At 33.8% G+C, this 21881-nt stretch overlaps 2 protein-coding genes, 1 long non-coding RNA gene and 1 pseudogene across 3 annotated transcripts; 3 read left to right on the top strand and 1 right to left on the bottom strand.

Annotated features, from left to right (window-relative positions):
- LOC133691326 (uncharacterized) lies at window positions 1-1699 on the top strand. The gene is made up of 3 exons (XR_009841643.1): window positions 1-592; window positions 754-1026; window positions 1180-1699. It is a non-coding gene; the product is annotated as an uncharacterized LOC133691326 (long non-coding RNA).
- An 11321-nt stretch (window positions 1700-13020) lies between these two features.
- On the top strand, window positions 13021-15719 carry LOC133692813 (CO(2)-response secreted protease-like; annotated as a pseudogene).
- A 984-nt stretch (window positions 15720-16703) lies between these two features.
- On the top strand, window positions 16704-20459 carry LOC133692050 (CO(2)-response secreted protease-like). Its single transcript, XM_062112719.1, has 9 exons — window positions 16704-17191; window positions 17506-17765; window positions 17860-17959; window positions 18037-18562; window positions 18690-18790; window positions 18911-19153; window positions 19264-19378; window positions 19503-19713; window positions 19815-20459. The coding sequence occupies exons 1-9, from the start codon at window positions 17016-17018 to the stop codon at window positions 20375-20377; spliced, it is 2295 nt and encodes a 764-aa protein (XP_061968703.1). The 5' UTR covers window positions 16704-17015; the 3' UTR covers window positions 20378-20459.
- A 302-nt stretch (window positions 20460-20761) lies between these two features.
- LOC133692051 (SKP1-like protein 1B) lies at window positions 20762-21881 on the bottom strand. Its single transcript, XM_062112721.1, has 2 exons — window positions 21413-21881; window positions 20762-21124 (listed from the first exon to the last, which is right to left on the bottom strand). The coding sequence occupies exons 1-2, from the start codon at window positions 21710-21712 to the stop codon at window positions 20951-20953; spliced, it is 474 nt and encodes a 157-aa protein (XP_061968705.1). The 5' UTR covers window positions 21713-21881; the 3' UTR covers window positions 20762-20950.

The raw sequence follows: 21881 nt of genomic DNA on the forward strand, positions 1-21881 counted from the left end.
ATATGGCCCCATATAAAGAGAAACCGAAATATCTCTCCATCTACAGTGACTCCTAGTCCAATCTCCTCTCGTACGGCCCCATATCAACCAGAAAGAGGAGAAGAAGTATCTCTTCATCTCCAGTCACTCCGAGTCACATCTCCTCTCGCATGGCCTCCTGATCCGTGTTTCCTTGTAAAAGTATGTGATCAGTGGCAGGAGATCAAAATATAAATAAAAACAGCATGAGCACCAATAAAGTCTCTAGTAATTCTCCGTCAAAATCCCTCTATACATGTTCATCTCCTTCAACCCTGTCTTCTCCTTCTCCAATACCAAACCAATCAACGACTGGAAACTCAATGGAAGAAGTTTGGAATGATATAAACCTAGCTTCTCTTCATGAACATCCAAATAGTCACACAGGCAGCAACAACAACACCGACGACCATGTTTTTCATGGTATGATGTTTCAAGACCTCTTGGCTAGATCTTCCAATAAAGACACACCAACAAGGGTTGCCTCTAAGGAACCCTCATCTGGTGGGGGCAACAATTTCTTGAAGAACTCTTTAGGGCCGCCACCAGCTACTATGCTGAATTTGAATTATGGGTATGATCATTTTCAATATCTGGAAAGCAGGACTGTCCCTTTGAGGTCAAATCCACACAAATGCATAGCCATGCCGGTGCTGGCACACCAAGTTTTTATTCTTCTCTCGATCCCCCTTTTGATTCTTTGGGTTCTTCTTCATTGTTCCCTTCCATTTGCAGAAAAAGGCCTCAAGAAAAAGGTGACGTTTCTGGCGGCGATCGGAGGCATGAGCGCATGATCAAGAACAGAGAATCTGCAGCTCGGTCCCGGGCTAGGAAGCAGGAATCTTTCTCTCCTTCTAAAAAACTGTTTTAGTGAAATTTAATGATTATATAACATTAATGGTTTTATTTATTTACTTTACCCTTTTGCAGGCTTACACGACCGAGTTGGAACTTAAAGTTGCTCTGTTAGGAGAGGAGAATGCCAAGCTTAGAAAGCAGCAAGAAAGGGTCAGTACCGTAGAAGAGGAATGTTTTTTTTTTTTAATACACACACACACACACACACATATTTTTATTTTCCAGATATGGAACGTTAAATTTACACAAAGCAAGAGATCACATCATGGCATTTAAATTTGTGATGCATACTTGCGATTACAGTTCTTGGCAGCAGCTCCTGCTCAGCCACCAAAAAAGCACACCCTCTATCGAACCTCAACGGCTCCATTTTGAGAAGTAAGAAATTTATGCTTAGCCCATTTACTCCTTTCATCCCTTTATGTTTCCACTTGGCTATCTTGCCAAAAACTTCCTTGAAAGGAGGGAGATGTTTTCCATATATCATTTCAAAGGGCTTTTGATGTAAAAGAAAGGAGGGGAAAAGAAAGGTAGGAAAGTAGCAAGGACAAATTAAAGTTGCCTGGACGCCAAGCCGCAGGACCAGTTGAGGGGTCGTATTTTATTTTCTTGAACCACTATTTCTTCACTCCTTTGTCTTCTTTTCCATGTTTGCTTTCTAATTTTCCTCCTCCTATGTGGACGCTGTGACGTTGGGAGAGATAAATGCCAAGGGGAAATAGCCTTGGCTTGTTTGTTTGCCTACAAATATGTATATAAAGATGGGACCTGTTTGGCTATCAATGTCACTTTCTATTCTAATCTTATCTATTCATTTTCAGTGTCCTCCTTTCCATCATGATTTATTGATTATTTTTATTGATATTTCACAGTGCTTTGTGTTTTTCTACTTCGTTTGTATGTGGTGCCCATTCCGAGCAATCTTGCATTTCACTGCTTGTCTGGACGGAGAATTTGCAAATCATATGTGAAGGGGTAACTGTGGGTTTAATTAGAGACATGACAAACACTTAGGCTGGCTCAACCATGTTTTTTAAACTTTTTGAATTTTTTTTTAGCTTCAAGTTATTATTTTTTAATTATTTTAATGTGTTAATATAAAAAAATTATTTTAATATATTATTAAATAAAAAATATTTTAAAAAACAATATTTCTCATACTTCCAAACATTTCCCAGAAGAAGAAACCATTTCGTAAGGATGAATAGGTATAGGACACTTCCATCGCCTTGCACTGCACCATTACTTTCTCGGAAACAGAACGACAACAAAAAGGGTCTTCGATGAGCACCTATATTCCATCATTCAAGCAGCTTTGGTCGACACGTTGGCAAATGCTGTAAGAAGTATGTCAATAATCTGGGACCAAAGTGAACTTGCATAGGCAAAAGATTGTTCGACATTTAGCTTGAACTATACTTGGTCACGGTGCTGCGCGGCAAAGCCAAACTATTTTTTAAAAGAAATATAATATTGAAATGCAGTAAAAAATATGCATTAAAAACCAATCACAATAAATATATAACAATGCTAATAAAAGTTAAGTTAACCTGGAATACTCTATTAAACTTGTAGTTCAGATTATATAATTGAAATAATCCTATAAAAAAATAAAAATAATTATAAAATCCTTAAAAAATATGTTAACTTTTTAAATCTATGACCCGAGTCATTACACCCGAAGCATCCAATCCAGAAAAATTATAAAGTCCGATTCTTAATAAATTAAATATTAAATGATAAATTAAAAAAATCAATCATATAATTTTCCTTTTAAAAAATAAAAACGAAGATCAAGATCACTATTGCTACTAATATTAATAAATAATATCATTACCATTAACATTATCATTATTAACACTATTATTATTTTTATCATTATTAAAATCACTATAATTGTTATTATTATTATTATCATCATCATCACTGTTTCTGCTACTATTATTACTATTATTTTTGTTTTTTTATTATTATTAGCATTATCATTATTAGTAATAATAGTAGTAGTTTTATTAGTATTATTACTATCTTAACAACAATTACCATTGTTATCATCACCGTTGTTGTTGTTATTGCTGCTGCTGTTATTACTGCTACTACTAATGTTATTATTATTGTTATTATCATTGTTATCATCATCATCATTATTAGTGTTCTTATTATCATTATTATTATTATTATTATTATCTTCATCATTGTTAATATTATTATTATCACTGCTAATATCATAACCATCATTTTTATTATTATTACCATTATCATTACAATTATTACTACCACCACAACTATTATTATCGTAGTAAATTATTATTACTACTACTATTATGATTATTATCATCACTATCAGTATTATTATAAGTATTATTATTACTACCATCACCACCACAATCACTACTACTTCTATTACCATAATTATTACTATCATCAATATTATTATCATAACTATTAATATCATCATCATCATTATTATTGTTATTATTATTAATAACATGACTACAACTGTTACCATTATCACCAAAACTATTACTATTATCAATATTATTATCATAGCTACTAACATTATTATTATTTTTATTACTATTATTATTATCATTATTAGTAGTAATGGTAGTATAATTGTCACTGTCACTACCATTATAACTACTATTATTCTTATTATCATCACTAATTTAATTTTTTTTATTATCTTTGTTACTATCATTAATAATATTATTACTACCACCACCACCACCATTATAATTATTAATTTCATTGTTGTTGTTTTTGTCTTTACCATCAATAATATTAATATTTTCATTACTATTTGTATTATTATTATTATTATCTTCATCACTATTATTATTATTATTATATCTAATATTACTATTACTATTATTTATTAACATCATCATCATCATCATCATTATTAATATTATCATCACTATTATTATTATTATTATTATTATTAAAAAATAAAAACCATGAACTTGATTTGAATGATAAAATTGAATAAATTTTTTGACAAAAGGACCATGAAAACCATTAAAGTCAGTGGAAGAGAGACAGAATTGGAATCATTATCATCATTGAAAAACACAAAAACTACAAAGGATAAAATTGAAAGTCATAACAACTTTAATAAAATGACAAAAAAAAATTAAAGTAGAAAAACCGAATCGAAAAATATTATCTATACAAGTTAAAAAGCAAGGGTTAAGTTAAAAGGGAAAATGAAAAAATTATAAAAATAAAAATTAAGATGATCGAATCTGAAATACCAACAACAATGAGGACCAAAATATATTTATTGGGTGAGGAGAGAGAAATGAACGAGGAAAACAAAGGATCACCGATAATAAATCGACAACATCTAGACACTGCACGCCACTCACTTTATAAAGTTGTTTTTAGAATAATTATGTGTGTTTGTTTTTATGTTTTTAAGGTAATGATGCTAAGTTTTTTTTAAAAAAAATAAATTGAAAAGGAATTACACAGTGATTGTATGAAATTAGCAGCTAAAAACAAAATTCTAATGCCTATATGTAAAGAAAAAAATATCAATAAAGGTGATTATAATTTTTTTTAATAGCTATATTTTTAATTTTATTAATATCACAAATTAATTCATGTTTTCTTATAAAATTCGTTAAAGGAAAGTAAAAAAGGACTACATTAATGGGAACTCGAAGCTGCTCGAGAACAATAATTGAACCAGGTCCTCCCACGGTCATGTTTGTTTTTAAGGTAGAAATTGTATTTTAATTTTTTTAATTTTAAAATTATTTTAATGTGATAAAATTAAAAATAAATTTTAAAAAATAAAAAATATTATTTTAATATAATTTAAAAAAATATTTTAAAAAACAACTACACAGTAATCAGAAAGAGAGAGAGAGAGAGTGACTGGCTGTTTTAGTTTATCCTTCTCATCTGGGCAACATTAGTCAATGCGTTGTTGTTTGTGATTTCTATTTAGCCTAGTTTTTATTTATTTAATTTTTGTCTTTTCCTGGTACAAACTTAAGGTATGATGTTGGGGTCCTTGCTAGGAAAGGAGGAAGCAATGAATAATCAATGGCTTTGGAAAAATTGGGCCGACTCTCCTCGTGGGAGCCGTTGAAAATAAAATATTTAAGAGATAGTTGACTAAAGTTTTATTCATTTTTTTACTATGGTTTGGAGGTGTAAATAAGTATTAATTTTAGATATAATTCTAGTGAAAGAGTTTGGATTACTGGTTAATCATTTTTGAAAATAAAAGCTAAGATAATGTTATTTTAATTTTTTATTTCTTTTATGTATTTTACAATCATTTAATCAGGATTAGACAAGTCAAAATCAATCAAATCAGTGGGGTTTTAATATAATCAATCTACTTTTATCAGGTTAACTAATTATTTAATTTTAAATTTGTTTCAGGTCATAGCTTGAGTTTCTTGATTCCCGAGTCAATTTTTCAATTTTTCAGGTAGAATTATATTTGAATTTAAGACCTATTTTCATAATCAAAATTTAAGTGATGTTTTATACAATTTTAATAATTAAAATTGTTTAAAAATATTTTCTTTTTCAAAATAAATTATACTATTGATCTCGTGTATTGAAATACAAGATTACTAGTTGGTTAACCGTGCTATGCTATCAATAGGATTTCTATTTAATTTTCAATGTAAAAGAATAACGAGTAGGCGTTGTGAACCTTTTTTTTTACATCTTAAGAGTTTTTAATTAATAATAGAAAAGTTAATATATATTTTTTAATAAGATGAATTGAAAATTATATTAGACTAGTCAATCATATAAAATTTATTAACACTAATTAAATATTAAATTAAAAATATATTATTTAAAAAAATAAAAGACAAATGTATATGTTAGGGGTGTTCACGGTTCGGTTTAGAGTAAAAAAACCAACCGAACCGAATTTAAATATTTTGAAGAAATATTAACCGAACCGGACCGGAAACCGGTTCAAACCGAACTGGTCCGGTTCGGTTAAATTCGGTTTTTTTTGGGAAAAAACCAGGAAACCTAATCCCTTCATTAAATCCGGTTTTTTTTAAAAAAAAACCGGGAAACTAAAATCCCTTCGTTTATGGGTTTTTTTTAAAAAAAAAAAATTGGCTTAACTTTACAGTAAATTAAGTTTTAAAATTTATAGACAGCTTGGCTGACTGCCATAAACGGGAATTCCTTACTGAACACTTATCTTTCAATATGCATGCAATGTGGAAGTGCCATCTGCGAGCCTTTCTTCTCCTGGTCACTCTGAACTTTTCTTCTCCTTTCAAGTTAAGGCATATGCAAACAACTTTAAATTCAAGGGGCATCCCAAGACTGATGACAAATAAATTTATTTTTCATGTCTTGTTTATAAGCCTGAAGTTGTTTAAATGGTTTACAGGCAGTGAGCTATGCTGAGAAAACCATACATCCAAGGAATGTAAATCATTTAATTCTTCACATGAATTTAGACATGAATTCAATCTGACAGATACAATGCAATAAATCAATTTCAATATGCATGCAATGCAATAAATCAATTTCAATATGCAAGATACATGATCAAATTTGAACACCTCAAATTAAAAGTTTGTTCGCACTAGAAAAGTTAACATTAACAAGCGAATACATTAGCAACTGCCAACTAGCAATAAATTATCATAAACATCTAGCAAGCATAGTTTAAAGAAAAAAACACAGCAGCATGGGCATCCAAAAATTCCAGTAAGGATAATGCTATAAAAAAAAACACTAGCAAATTAGCAACATAGTTCAACTATTGAAAGAATTAAATTAAGTATGCAAAATGTTAAGGGGAATTAACAAGGTAAAGTAAATTAATTACCAAAAACAATTATATTCCAAAATTGCACCAAGCCACCAATACTGCTTACAAACAATCAGTTGAGATTTTTAAACTTTCACCAAATTCTACAAAAACATAAATTAAAAAGTTAGATTAAACATATGTAAATAAATGATATTATAAAATAACTACATTTAAATTTGTAAAAGAAATTACCTGACTCAATCATCTCAGAATTTTCAATATAATCCATGTAATTGCTGATGTTGATTGGAATTGATGCTAAACTCAACCAATTCTGACAACAAACCAGTGTTTGCACTGTCGATGGAGATAAAGAGCTTCGAAATGGATCTAAAATACGACCACCAGTACTGAAAGTTGCTTCAGAAACTGCAGATACCGGAATAGCTAACACGTGTTGTGCCACCTTAGAAAGAATCTTGTATTTTGTAGCATTATACCTCCACCAACCCAAAATATCTAATTTAAAATCATTAGGATCCTCACAATCATCACCCAAATACCTCTCAACCTCATTTTTTTTTGTGCACCGCCTTTTTCCTCTAAATGTTTTTTGAATTGAGAAGCTAAGTCATCCAACATATCATCATTTACCACCATTAAATCAACATTAACATTTTCATTTATACTAGTTTCAACACCATGAACAACCTCAACATTCTCATCAACATTCATATAATGCTCAAACAACTTTAGCAAACTATCTTTAACCTTAATTGTAAAATTTTCAGCCTCTTCAACATCATACAATCTTCCAAAACAAAATCTCACATACTTCAATTTGAAACGTGGATCTAACACAACTGCCACATACAACAAAAAGTTTGTGTATCTTGATCCCCCTAATATTTTTTATACTTTGTCATCATATTATTGGCCATTTTACTTACATAAACATCTTCACTTTTACAAAGTTGAGATATGCTTGTATGCATAGAAATCAATTCATGAAAGAAAGAATTAGATGTCACATACAACGAGCCAGAAAATTTCAATGTAACCGTGTAAAATAGTTTCAAGAACTTGACAAAAGATCTAGCCTTTTCCCAATCTTCTAAAGCAGGAGGACCTAAGTTTTTTTGTTTTCCTTTTGAATCAACCTCAAAGTAACTCAAATACCTAGGATCGGTTTCTTCTAACCTCATAAAAACCACATCAAATTTTTCAGTTGCTTTTAGCATCATATATGTAGAGTTCCATCTAGTTGCAACATCCAAGCAAACAGATTTTTTACTCCCAATTTTCAACCTCTCCGCACATTGGTTAAAAACAAGTTGTCTAGAAGGAGAAGATCTAACAAATCTCACTGCATTCCTAATTTTAACAACTGAATCATTAATATCTTTCAATCTCGCACATACAATAAGATTAACAATACATGCACAACATCTAACATGCATGAAGTCATTTGACAATATATTAGTTGACCAATTACTTGTTACTCTCTTCAAATATTTTATTGTCAAATTATTTGAACTTGCATTGTCAACTGTAATTGTTAAAATGTTATCAATTTCCTATTCCAACAAACAACTCTCAATTGCTTGACCAATTGTTTCACCTTTATGATTAGAAACTTGAGAAAAGTTTAGAATTCTTTTATTCAAGTTCCAACCTTCATCAATTTAATGGGCAGTCAAACACATATAATTAATATTTTGGATTGATATCCAAGTATCGGTTGTTAAACATACACGTTGATCCTTAAGAGCTTTCTTTAATTTTTCCTTCTCAACTACATAAATTTTTAAACAATCTTTCCAAATCGTCTAAACGAGAAGGAACATCAAATCTAGGTTGCATTACTTGACAAAATGATTTAAATCCTTGGTTTTCAACAAAGTTGAAAGGTAACTCATCAAGTATAATCATTTTTTCTAGGGCTTTCCTACACTCTTTATAACTATAACCCACCGCCTTAATAGTCACCAGATTTTTCTCTCCACTATTACCCCTTTTTATTGTAGGCTTAGGTTGTAAGACTAAAGTTTTTTGTTTTCGATCAATCACAAAAGGAAACTTTTTGCATACATCTAGATGACTCCACATGTTACTAGTCCCATTAAGTATAGTATGGCATACATAGTCTTTTCCACAATACATACATGCAGCCCTAGGAGCCTTAACATTACCATCTAATTTTTTAAAGTGATCCCAAATCTGAGATGTTTTTCTTTTATTAGATCTAAAAGCTGGATTGCCTTCACTTTCAGTGTTGCTATTTGTACTAGAAGTAGCAACTGGAACTGGAACTGGAATAGGAAAAGAATTGGGTTCTGAACTTGAAGGATTTGATTCAATTGGTGTACAATTTTCCCGATTATCCATCTGAAATTAAAACAGATTATAAAATAATGAAAAAAACATTATTTGCATGTGCAGCACTGCAGCTATTAATGAACTGAAAGTGTGTTTTGTGATCTAAAAAAATTAATTGAGATAGATGCCTTGTATATTTGCCTGTGTAGCTATTAATGAACTAGTTTTGTTTGTTAGTCTCTTTAAAATTGTGTGTAGAATTTATCAAACATGTCTATATTTAACCTGATAGGCTGATAGGCAAATACTGTCCTCTGATCTCGTTTAGGATTAACCTCAGGCTCTACTGTTTCTTCCTTTCTTTCTTTATATCTTCTGCAAGACAATGGAAATTAAAATTATTGATCTTATTTATATAACCAGTATCAAACAATGAGGAAAACAACCAGGAACTAAAACATTCATAAAGAAAATGCAAATATAATGCTAATTTATCCTTCAAAAGAAAGGAGGTTTTTTTTTTCTTATATTTGCTTTATCATCATTAAAGAAAAGGTAGAAAACAATCCAAAACATTATAAAAAATGTTTCCAATACAAGTTAAAACGCCGAACCCATGAAACACAGTCCTGTAGGCAACTGGACAACATTAACATGAGAGGACCCGTGAATGTCTGTTGAAATTAAGACATCTTCATCTTAAAATTAACAAGAACCAACCTAAGGACCAATGTTGCAAATTGCAACTAAGAGAAGTGAACTACAAAACCCAACTTCAAGTGATGAATTAATAAATTTGCACCTTCAATAAAAACATAATCTTAAATGGAAACAATATCATCAAGTTGTATCAATGGCAATACCAATGGACCTATATGCATTAATGTGACCTGTTAACAACTTAATAGAGTTAAATTTGTATATCCCAAAAAAGAAACCATCAGTAGAAGGCAGGAAATAAGCACTCAGAAGCTAATACACTCCTCACAGTTCTACTACCAGTCCCGTAGATTATAGAAAAATACATGCAGAAGGAAACTGAAACAGTGAAACCTCACGAAGTTAAGATTATCATCATACAGTTTTTTGGAACTTCTATATCTAACAATATAAACAAATGAGAAGCAGAGGTCAGAGAAGCATCAAAGTTTGAAATAAAAAGTTGAACTTATAAGCATTAAGCAGTTAAGCACATGAAGATAAACTTACCAATAGAGGAGCCTTGTCGTTCTGTTGCAAGTGAAGAGAGAAGCCAAGAGGTTTTCTTCGGGCTAGAGAAGAGACAGATGCAGGGGGCAAGACAGATGCGAAAGGGAAAAGAGGAAGGATGAAAATTGAAGGTGAAGGGCAAGACAGAATGACAGATGCAGAAGGGAGAAGAGGAAGGATGCAAATTGAAGGAAGAGACAGATGCGAAAGGGAGAAGAGGAAGGATGAAAATTGAAGGTGAAGGGCAAGACAGAATGACAGATGCAGAAGGGAGAAGACGATAAATCGTCTTTGGCTCTTTGGTGTGGGCGACGGCTTCAGTTCAGAATGTCAATTAGGGTTATGCACTTATGCTTTGCGTACTGAGTTACTGTGGTATTTATACTAGCGGTTCGGTTCACCAGTTTAAGTGGTCAAACCGAAACCGAACCGAACCGGCAAGATTTTATGGTTTTCAAATCGGTTTAATCGGTTTTCTATCTCGGTTTGGTTTTCTCGGTTAATTTTTTATCGGTTTTCTCGGTTAATCGGTTTTTTTGAACACCCCTAGTATATGTATATAATTTATCTCGGTGTCAGTGTGATTTGACTTTTTATTTAACTATATCTCGGTGAATATAATCACATTTAATGATTTAAAATAAAGAGAAAAAAATATATTTTTTAATGAAACGTCTTTCCTTATTTTTTATTATAATCTTAAGAATAAGTTTTAATAATAAAAAAAAATCGTATAGAAAGATGGTGCCCAAGTTTCCTCGTCGGAGTACATCTGACCTCCGATGATCGGAATAGAACCGTCGAAGTTGGAAGTCACGCGTTACATTTTAGGTCAACCAAATGGAACTCTTCTTTGGATACATGTGTAGTAGGTACATCGGAGTCCATTAAAGACATAATGAAGGTTGCTCTCTAAAAGAATCTTTGAATTTTCAGAGGTATGAATTGATTGGAGAACAAAAAGCTCAACACTACTCGAAACTTGAGAAAAAAACAACGAAAATACTCCCGGAAAATATTTCATCATCAAAATTTTCTTGTCCACAATTATTGACAGGAACGGCAATGAAACAAAAATAGTAATAAAACAAAATTGCCGGCCATTCCATTGATATTTTAACATGTTAAATTTATGATAAACTATTTATAATTTTTATAAATTTTTATTTAGTTAAAAGTGTAACTGCTAACAAAGTTACCAATAAAAAATAAATAATAAAATCTAATTTTTTATTGTGAGAGTTTTGTTGAAGATTCTGATTTTTGAGTGGATAAAAAAACTCGACAAGATATTTTGCAACGATGATTTCCGTCGACAATTCCATTAATAATACCGATGAGTATGAAATTTTACATGAAGACCGACATAATATTCCTTGGGTATATTTCAATCTTCTACAGTAAAGAATCAGTATATATAATGCTCGAGAGAGGGTGCAAACACAAATATGTGGACCCTAATTTTGGTAGTTTATTAGGAGGTAGTGGCGCACTCGCAACAACTCTGATTAAAAGACTCAGTCGAGACATAGTAACATCGGACCTACATCTTGCTCATCATGCAAGGCTCCTTTCTACTCGGCCCTAACACCACTTTATACTTTGTTGCCAAAATTGATTCCTGACCAAAATTATCGTCACCAAATTAGAAAATGATAAAAAGTCACACCGAGCCAGCACAAAAAATATGATTTGCCGAAGCAATTACTGGCCCTATATGTCTCAAAATGGAACATATCTCTTTGATGATTAATAGAAAGCAACACTGTTCAAGATGTTGACTGCTACCATCTTCGCGTTCCTGGGCTCCATTTTTCCCAGCTGGGAATCTTAGCACGTCAGCTACAGCACTCCCTTGAGTGCCGACTTACAAATTAGCAAAATCCCATTGCTATATATAAATTACAAACCTCCTAGAGCCTTATCATTGACTATCATATCATTCATCCAAAACTAATATTATAATATATATTGTCAAAAAGACGGGCTTTCGGTGTCCATGGATATTCTAATTATAGTTAAATTCAATCCCACCTCTAATTAAGAATAATTAAAATTCTTGAAAATAAAAATTTTTAGTTTTTAATGAACAGGTGATTTTTTAGAATGAATCCTTAAAATATAAGTTCATTTTTTTTTTAAATCTTGTAGATTATATAAAATTATAAATAATATAAAATAATCTATTTAAATCCCTTATAAACTATGTGGTGCTATTGGTATTTTATTTCGACCATCAAAGCTCTAAAAAGGCTTATAAAAAAGCCAATAAAAATATAAAGTATTAGAATATGAAAATAATTAAATTAAATCAAAATCTATCAAATCATTAAATTTAATAATTTAATATCTATTTGATCAAAGTCGTGATTTACTTTTTTGGATGAAGACTTTTTTTTTTATTATTTATGTATGCATTGTTAGTTTTTATCCATATCACGTATAAGTTAAAAAAAAAACTATTTAAAATAAAAATGGTTCATAATGGGTGTGTTGGAAACAACACACTAAAACACACAAAATAGTAAAATAATTAAATTAAATAAAATTCATTTTGAATCCTTAAATAATTTCTTGTGGGCTATTTTTAGTTATTGCCTTACATTATATTTACCCTTAGAAAAACACTAACAATATTAAAAAGGGCATGCTTTATTATAAATCGATTTATAAAACTTTAATTCATGTAAATATTTTTAACTTATATTCACGTCACATATAATTAGAATGCATTGACTAAATTAAAAATGTTCCATAATAATAGAATGTTAGATAAAAAAAATAGTAATTAATATTTTTAAAATTTATAAATATCCTAGCTATTAATTATTAATTAAATTTGAAAAATACTTGTCCTAACTATGAATAATTTTCCATTGGGAATTATTGACATATGGACAAAAACAATACAAGAATCGTCCTCCACTGGAAAGCGACGCCCACCTAAACAGCATAAGTGGTTTCGTAGCCAAATTTCATCTCAGAACGTTTTTGGGACATTGAGTTGTAATAATAACTTGAACCAACATTTCTTTGTGCTTGTTAGGAGAAAGAATGCTCTAGTGCGCAGCTTTAAGCATGGAATTTCAGGGTTTGCAGCACGTTTAACAGCACCAGAGTCCAGAGGCACAATCAATTGCTAAAAAACCTGGAGTTGTATCAGTTTTTCCTGATCCTGTCTATCACCTCTACACAACTCGTTCATGGGATTTCTTGAAGTATGGAACCGGTCTGGAGATTATTTCGAGCCCCAATTCTGACTCGAACTTGTTCTCTCAAGGATCCGACACCTCCGTTAGATTTTTAGATTCAGGTGAACGCATACTCATTACCTAAAATCAATGGTAAACACAGAATCATTCCTTTTTTCAACAACTGACATGTCTTCTGGAAGTTCTTTGTAACACAGGTATTTGGCCCGAGTCTGAAAGTTTCAACGACAAGGATATGAGTCCAATACCATCGCGCTGGAAAGGTGCCTATATATTAGCTGCATTCAGCGATGCCATTGAAGATGGTGTTGATATACTATCATTATCACTAGGTTCAATAGCCATTGGAGCGTTCCATGCCGTAGAGAATGGGATCGCTGTGGTCTGCTCTGCAGGAAATGAAGGGCCAACCAAAGAAACAGTTACCAAGAAGTTTGTGTCTGATGTTGTGTTGGGTGGAAACAAGGTGATCGAGGTAATGATGTTTCTTAGTAGAAATTGAGTCCCATTCCTTGTTGAAATTACCTTTAATTTTCACTTGTGTCGTATATAAAGAAACGATCGATCCTATATAAAATTGAGTCATTTGAACATGAAGGGAGTTCACATTTCAATTCAAGGCGAAGCCATGAATTTTACCAATATTGGAAAATCTCCACTGCATCCATTGATGTCTGCAATGTCAGCTAAGAACACTTATGCGGGTGAAAATGAGGTTAGGTATGCAATTTTTGTGATATGCCCCTTATTTAGCCCACGAAGATGACAAACGATTTCCAACACAGCTTAAAGATGTATCACTAAAAAAATCTACAAATAGCTCACATGGATCCTAAAATATTGGCACCAATAATTATGCTATGTAACATGTATTGCTTCAGAAACCGCAACCCAGATTCTATGGTTGGTGACATGATCAAAGGAAAGATTGTCATCTGTGAGAATGGCGACGATACACGATCGCAATATGTCAAGAAAGAGGGAGTGCAGAGCTTGGGAGGGGTTGGTATTGTTTAGGTGGATGACAAGACAAGGGGATTTGCAGACAATTTCATGGAATTTCTGATGACTGTGATCAGTTCAAAGGATGCTGCAGAGGTCCTTGCCTACATAGACTCAACTAAGTAACATACACACTATTATCTCGATACCTATATCAATTACAAATATATGGCAATTTATGTGCTGACACATTTGGAAACTTCATAGAAATCCAGTCGCAACAACCTGCCTACCAGAAACCAGCACCTTTCGTGGCATATTTTTCATCAAGAGGGCCTTCCTCAATCTCAAGAAATATCCTCAAGGAAAAGCCTCTCTTTCTCGTAGACAAATTATTTGATTGGATTCATGAATAATATCTCCCACGAATCAAAGAAGAATCACCTGAGTTTATATGTAATCAAATTGTTCTCTTGTTTTCTAGCTTTGCAGCCCCAGAAGCAGACAATGTGGCAGCTTGGAAGGCCAATGATACAGAAGTGAATCTAAGAGGTACAGAATCCCCACAATTCAACGTGATTTCAGGAACTTCCATGTCATGTCCACATGTTTCTGCAATGATTGCTGTGGTCAAACCCCAGTATCCTTCATGGAGTCCCTCTGCAATAAAATCTGCCATAATGACAACAGGTAAAAAGATTTACAACAAGCAACATTGAATACAATTATTTCCATTATTCCACACTAATGTTTGAGTCATTTTTCTTCCTTTTTTCCGGCCTACAGCATCTCAAATAAACAATACGAAGGATCCAATAACAAAAGAATTAGGTGCTATAGCCACAGCTTATGATTACGGGGCAGGGGAAATAAGCACTACTGGACCATTACAACCAGGACTTGTTTATGAAACCACCACCATTGACTACTGACACGTCCACAATTAAAGTTATTTCCGAGGATGTTCCGGGTGTTCTCTCTTGTCCAAAAGACTCGAGCGTCGATCTTATTTCCAACATCAACTATCCGTCCATATCAGCTTCCAACCTCACTGGATTTCAGAGCCGGACCATTAACAGAACTCTTACAAATGTTGCTGGAGATGGTTACTTCAACAGACTCTCTAACCATTGAAGCACCGAGCGGACTAATAATCGCAGTGAGTCCAACTAGCCTGCGATTTACGAAGAATGCACAGAGACTGAGTTATCAAGTGATTTTCACTCCAACCATCTCTTCATCACAGGCATTTTACAAGTAACAAAAATAAGTATACCTGTGCCAAATTGCAAATATAAAAAATTATGCTCCAAAATATGTGGGTCATAATTTTAAATTGCAAATCACAATCTATGATCGACAGACAAAAAATCAAAATTGACCGAAGAAGGGTTTTTTAACAAGAATATGAGGGTCATAATCTTGGTGGGGGCAGGGAAAGATTTTGATTTGATGAGTGTTATCCTAATTTTGGTGCGTTTTACTCATCGTGAGAGATTCCTCTCCGAAGTCTAACACCATTGTATATACATATGGTTGCCAAAATTGATTCTCCATTAACTATGAAAATGGTGAAAGTCATACTCAGCGTGCACCAAAAATATGATTGGAAGAAGTAATTACTGTCCCCTTTATGTCTCAAAAAGTACTAAACGTGCTTGGTCCTAAATGGAAAACACATTCGAGATTGATTATCAGCCTCTTTGTATTTTATTAGAAAGAACAACTGACCGCACTTGTACAGAGCTTTAGAAATATAGTTATTAAACTCTGCATCACTCGATTTTATGGGTCAATTCAATGACTCGACAATTAGAGTTTTATTTTATTCATTCACCTTGAAACAATTTTGAATATTAACTCGTTTCAAATTAAATGAATTGAAGAGTTAATTCACAATTCATTGACTCATTATTCAATTAAATTGCCTAAACTTGGATAAAAATGATCTTTTTTTAAAAAAAAAATAACATCATTTTAAATAAAATAATTAACTCAAGTTAATTCTATAACCTGGGAATTATATACATATATATATAGCACAATATATTAGTACATAAAATATATTGATAAAAAATATTTTAATATACCTAATAAATTTTATAAAACCATTAAAAAATACGTTAAATATATAGCATATCATGTTATATAATATCCATACATATTAGGTCATATAGTATGGATAATACAAAAAATAATTTTACTTTCAGTATCCACAACAAACTTTTCAATTTATTTTTCCTGGGACATTCAAATACCATAAAAAAACTTATTTTCTTAATATTCATTTACCAAAAAGAAATTGTTTTCCAGCGAACAAACATATCTTTAGTACAAGAGTTGTTCCGTTGCCAAGCTTCTTTGCTCTTTTTATGCTCAAGATGCTGGCACTTTTAGTTGGTGCCTTAAGAGCATTTACTAAAAAAATATCTTGTAACTTCACCTATACCACCACTTCCACTTCCATGCACCGTCACCACCCCACCAGCAGCACCACCGCCACCATATCCAGATTTCTAAGTGCAAAAGCTGAGCAATAGCGCACTTCGGGTGGATATGACATTGGGTCTGCGGTTGCCAACCATCACACACAAGCACCATCCTACCATTATAAGAAGCAGTGGATGGCTGTCTAGCTAATACCTTCCTCACTTACATCCAGCCTGATTCACTAAACTAGAGAGGTCTGGAGATCAGCTAAAATGAAAGGTTATGCCATATGCTATGTATTGTTTCCTATCCTCTTTGTTGCATTTCTGGTAGAATCAGCAGGAGCAGCTGAGGGAGAGAAGGATGGTGTTTATATTGTTTACATGGGAGCTGCGACTGGTTCTTCAAAGAATGATCATGCCCAGCTTCTGAGCTCTGTCTTGAAACGGTGAATACATTAGGAATATCACTCTCTTTTTTTGGTTAAGTTGTGTCAGTACTAATATTCCAGCTTTTAATTAAGAACTTTGCCTGTGTCGAGCTTTTGCTGTTATTTTTAAGCTAGCTAAGACCAAGTGACGATAACTCTATAGAATAAATGAAGACTTTTTGGTCTAAGCCCACTTGCTATAAACTAAGTCGGCTCTGTGTTTTTTCCTATTAGGGTTTTAGGAGACAATACAATCTAAGGAAAACGATGAGAAGACTGTTTTTACTTGCAGATGGAATTTCATGATAACTGAATATGTTTGTGCTTGCTAGGAGAAAGAATGCTCTAGTGCAGAGCTATGTACATGGAATTTCAGGGTTTGCAGCTCGTTTATCAGCAGCAGAGGCTCAATCAATCGCTAAAACCCCCGGAGTTGTATCTGTTTTTCGTGATCCTGTCTACCAACTCCACACAACTCGTTCATGGGATTTCCTGAAATACGGAACCGATGTAGTGATTGACTCAAGCCCCAATTCTGACTCGAACTCATCTTCTGGAGGATATGATTCGATCATTGGAATCCTAGACACAGGTGAAATCTCTTGTCCTTTGCTACATAAACTCATTCCGAAACATCATTTCTTTCCCAAAAACTGACGTGCAGCTTTGAGTTATATGTAATATAGGTATTTCGCCCGAGTCTGAGAGTTTTAGTGGCAAGGATCTGGGTCCAATACCGTCGCGCTGGAACGGTACCTGTGTCGATGCTCATGATTTTTGTAATGGGTAAAACCTGCTCTGTCAACTTCCTCCATTGGTTTGCATATGTTTATCCATGACCTTAAGGTTTTGATCCTCATCAGGAAAATAATCGGAGCAAGAGCTTACAATAGCCCCGACGATGACGATGACGATGACAGACTAGATAATACACCAAGAGATATGATTGGGCATGGCACTCATGTAGCATCCACTGCAGCAGGAACTGTGGTACCTGATGCATCTTACTACGGATTAGCTACTGGGACTGCCAAAGGTGGATCCCCTGGGTCAAGGATTGCTATGTACAGAGTGTGTACACGATATGGATGTCTTGGGTCCAGTATATTAGCTGCATTCAGTGATGCCATTAAAGATGGTGTTGATATACTATCATTATCACTAGGGTCACCAGCTTCATTGATGCTCGATTACAAGGAAGATCCAATAGCCATTGGAGCGTACCATGCTGTTGAAAATGGGATCACTGTGGTCTGCTCTGCGGGGAATGATGGTCCATCCGAGGAAACAGTTACAAATGTCGCACCCTGGATTCTGACAGTTGCTGCTACAACCATAGACCGCAAATTTGAGTCAAACGTTGTGCTCGATGGGGGAAAGGTGATCAAGGTGATGGAATTTTTTAGCAGCAACTAAATTTCTTGTCCTTTATAATTTTCACCTTTTCTATTAGCAATCTTTCAACCAATAATATCATATCAATTGAAACATAATGAGTGTTCTTATTTCAATTCAGGGTGAAGCCATAAATTTTGCCAATATTGGAACATCTCCAATACATCCATTGGTTTATGGAAAGTCAGCTAAGAAGACTGATGCATCCGAAAGTGAGGCTAGGTGTGCTATATTTATGTGATAACCTTTTATTTTTCTATCGAAGATGACAAAACAACATAGTTCACATGGATCTTAGGCATTGGCACCAATACTTACGTCACAAGACACGTTTTGTTTCAGAAACTGCAACCCAGATTCTATGGATGGGGAAATGATCAAAGGAAAAATTGTCCTCTGTTACAATGATGACGATTCATACTCCTTTTATGATAAGGAGTACGAAGTGCAGAGTTTAGGAGGAATTGGTCTTGTTTTGGTTGATGACAAGATGAGCGGAGTTGCATCTAATTACAATGAATTCCCTTTGACTGTGATTAGTTCGAAGGATGCTCCCGGGATCCTTTCGTACCTTAACTCGACCAAGTAAGATATGCTATTATCTTGGTGCAATCTTTACCTGTAACTGTATGAGTAACAAATTCATTACATTGATTATGGCAACTTGTTTTCTGATAAATTTTATATTTTCCCAGAAATCCAGTTGCAACGATCCTACCTAGCACAGTGGTGTCACAATATAAGCCAGCACCTACTATCGCATACTTCTCATCCAGAGGGCCTTCCTCCCTCTCAAGGAATATCCTCAAGGCAAAGCCAGTTCTTCTAGACAAATTATTTCATTGGATTCATGAATAGCATCTCCCACAAGTCACAGAAGCCTCACCTGAGTATATGTGTGAATAAATTGTTCTCTTGTCTTCTTGCTTTGCAGCCTGATATTGCGGCTCCAGGAGTAGACATACTTGCAGCTTGGATGGCGAATGATACAGAAGTGACTCTTAAAGGTAAAGAATCCCCAAAATTCAACATTATCTCGGGAACTTCCATGTCATGTCCGCATGTTTCTGGAATGGCTGCTGTGGTCAAGTCCCAGTACCCCTCTTGGAGCCCCTCTGCAATCAAATCTGCCATTATGTCAACAGGTAAAGATCTATGACAAGCACAGGAAAACTAATTAGTTAATATTTCATTATTTCATATTAATTTTAAAATTCCTCTTCCGTTTTCTTTCCCTTGCTTACAGCATCTCAGATAAACAATATGAAGGCCCCGATAACAGCAGAATTAGGTGCTATAGCCACGGCTTATGATTATGGGGCAGGAGAAATAAGCACAAGTGGAGCATTGCAACCAGGGCTGGTTTATGAAACCACCACCACTGACTACTTGAACTTCCTATGCTATCACGGGTACAACACATCCACAATTGAAGTTATTTCCAAGGACGTTCCAGATGGTTTTACTTGTCCTAAGGAATCAAGTGTCGACTTGATATCCAACATCAACTACCCGTCAATAGCAGTTTTCAACCTCACTGGAAAGCAGAGCAAGAATATTACCAGAACCCTAACAAATGTTGCTGGAGATGGTAATTCAACATACTCTCTAACCATTGAAGCACCTAGCGGTCTAACCATCACCGTGAGCCCAACTAGCCTGCAATTTACGAAGAACAGCCAGAGATTGAGTTATCAAGTAATTTTCACTACAACTGTCCCTTCATTACCCAAAGACGTGTTTGGGTCAATTATATGGACTAACAAAAAACTTAAAGTCCGCACTCCATTTGTTGCAAGCAGTAGGTAATCACAAAACAGCTGCATCAGAAAGATGTATTTCACAAGTAATAAATTTAAGAATGCTTGAGATCATAAAAGCTCAAACTATATATCTCAAGCTCAATGTATATACAAGAATGCTTGTTGCGCAAGACAACACAGCTTCCTGAGTCTTGCATTTATATTTCTCATTGAGATCTCTCAACCTAGTGAATAGAAAAAGACTGCAAGGGGCCTGAATTTCACTATAATCACATGAATATTAAGAATGATAAGTTTTATTTCTAACATCAACATGAATCCAAACAGCTCATCGCATCCTTCTCACATAAAACCAATTTCCAAGTTCTGAATTTGTGGGTGCCAAAGAATTGATAGTAAATCATCAGTATGGTAAGACAAGATGGCATAATTAGGCAATCTAAAACACAAAGATATCATAAAGGAACAACAAATACCATATCAACACATTGAAACTATTACAGAATGACACAAGACAAGGAAACAAAATGACAATTGTTTGCAAAACATTAAAACCTTAACATCAATCCACGTCCAACAGAAAAAGGCAATTATAGAAATAGATTAAACCCCTTTCCTTCTACTCAAAAGCCCACTGGTTCTCTCTCCGAACCTCCTCCTCTTCCTCTGGTGTAAAGTCATTCTTGATGTTGAATGTCTTACGGATCTCTTCTGGAGTCTTGCCCTTGATCATATCAGCCACTGTCTGACAAGTTAGGTCCAGCAAGTTCTTGATGTTCAAGTAATTGGCAGCCTAAACAAATCCAAGCAGATTAGAATATTAAGATCTATTCCCAAACCTTCCACAGCAAGCGCAAACACATACAGTGACCACAGCCTTTAGACTCCATTAATTCAACATTCACCCAACTTCTAGTATCAGCTAAAAATAAACTCAAAACCTAACCCTAGCAATTAAATAAGGTTCTAACAATAAAATAAAGCTATGACATTCAACCCTAGAAATTAAATAAAACAATTAAATCAAACCCTAGCAATTAATTAACCTAATTAAAAACCACAAAAAAAATTAAGAACAAACCAGGATGAGATCAAAGAGAGTGGCCTGATCAACTTTGACGAACTCAGCATCCCAAGATTTAAGATCATCATCAGCGGAAGAAGGGCGATCGTCCGATTTAGGAGTCTCAACGTGCTTTTTGCAGTACTCGATCACCTTAGAAAGAATCTTGCTTGTGACGTTAGGCAAAGGAATAGCGTTATCAGCGCAATCTTCTTCGATCATGTGTCTTATAGTCTGCGATTCAAGCGCTACAGCTTCGTCTACCTCAAAAGCCTCTCCGTCTGAGCTTTTCAGAGTAAATTTCCTGCTCGACGACATTTCTTTGATCGAGAGACTAAAGAGAAGCTCCAACGATATCTACAGATCAATGAATAGACTGAGCTGAGTAGCAGCAGATTGTTTTATCGTGTTTTCGGGTTATGTGGAACCGATGTTAATCTACGGTCAAAAACGGTGGCAGAGAGTTCGTTGTGGTTTATGATTTCGC

This window comes from Populus nigra, chromosome 4, assembly GCF_951802175.1.
Source record: "Populus nigra chromosome 4, ddPopNigr1.1, whole genome shotgun sequence".
NCBI lineage: Eukaryota > Viridiplantae > Streptophyta > Magnoliopsida > Malpighiales > Salicaceae > Populus > Populus nigra.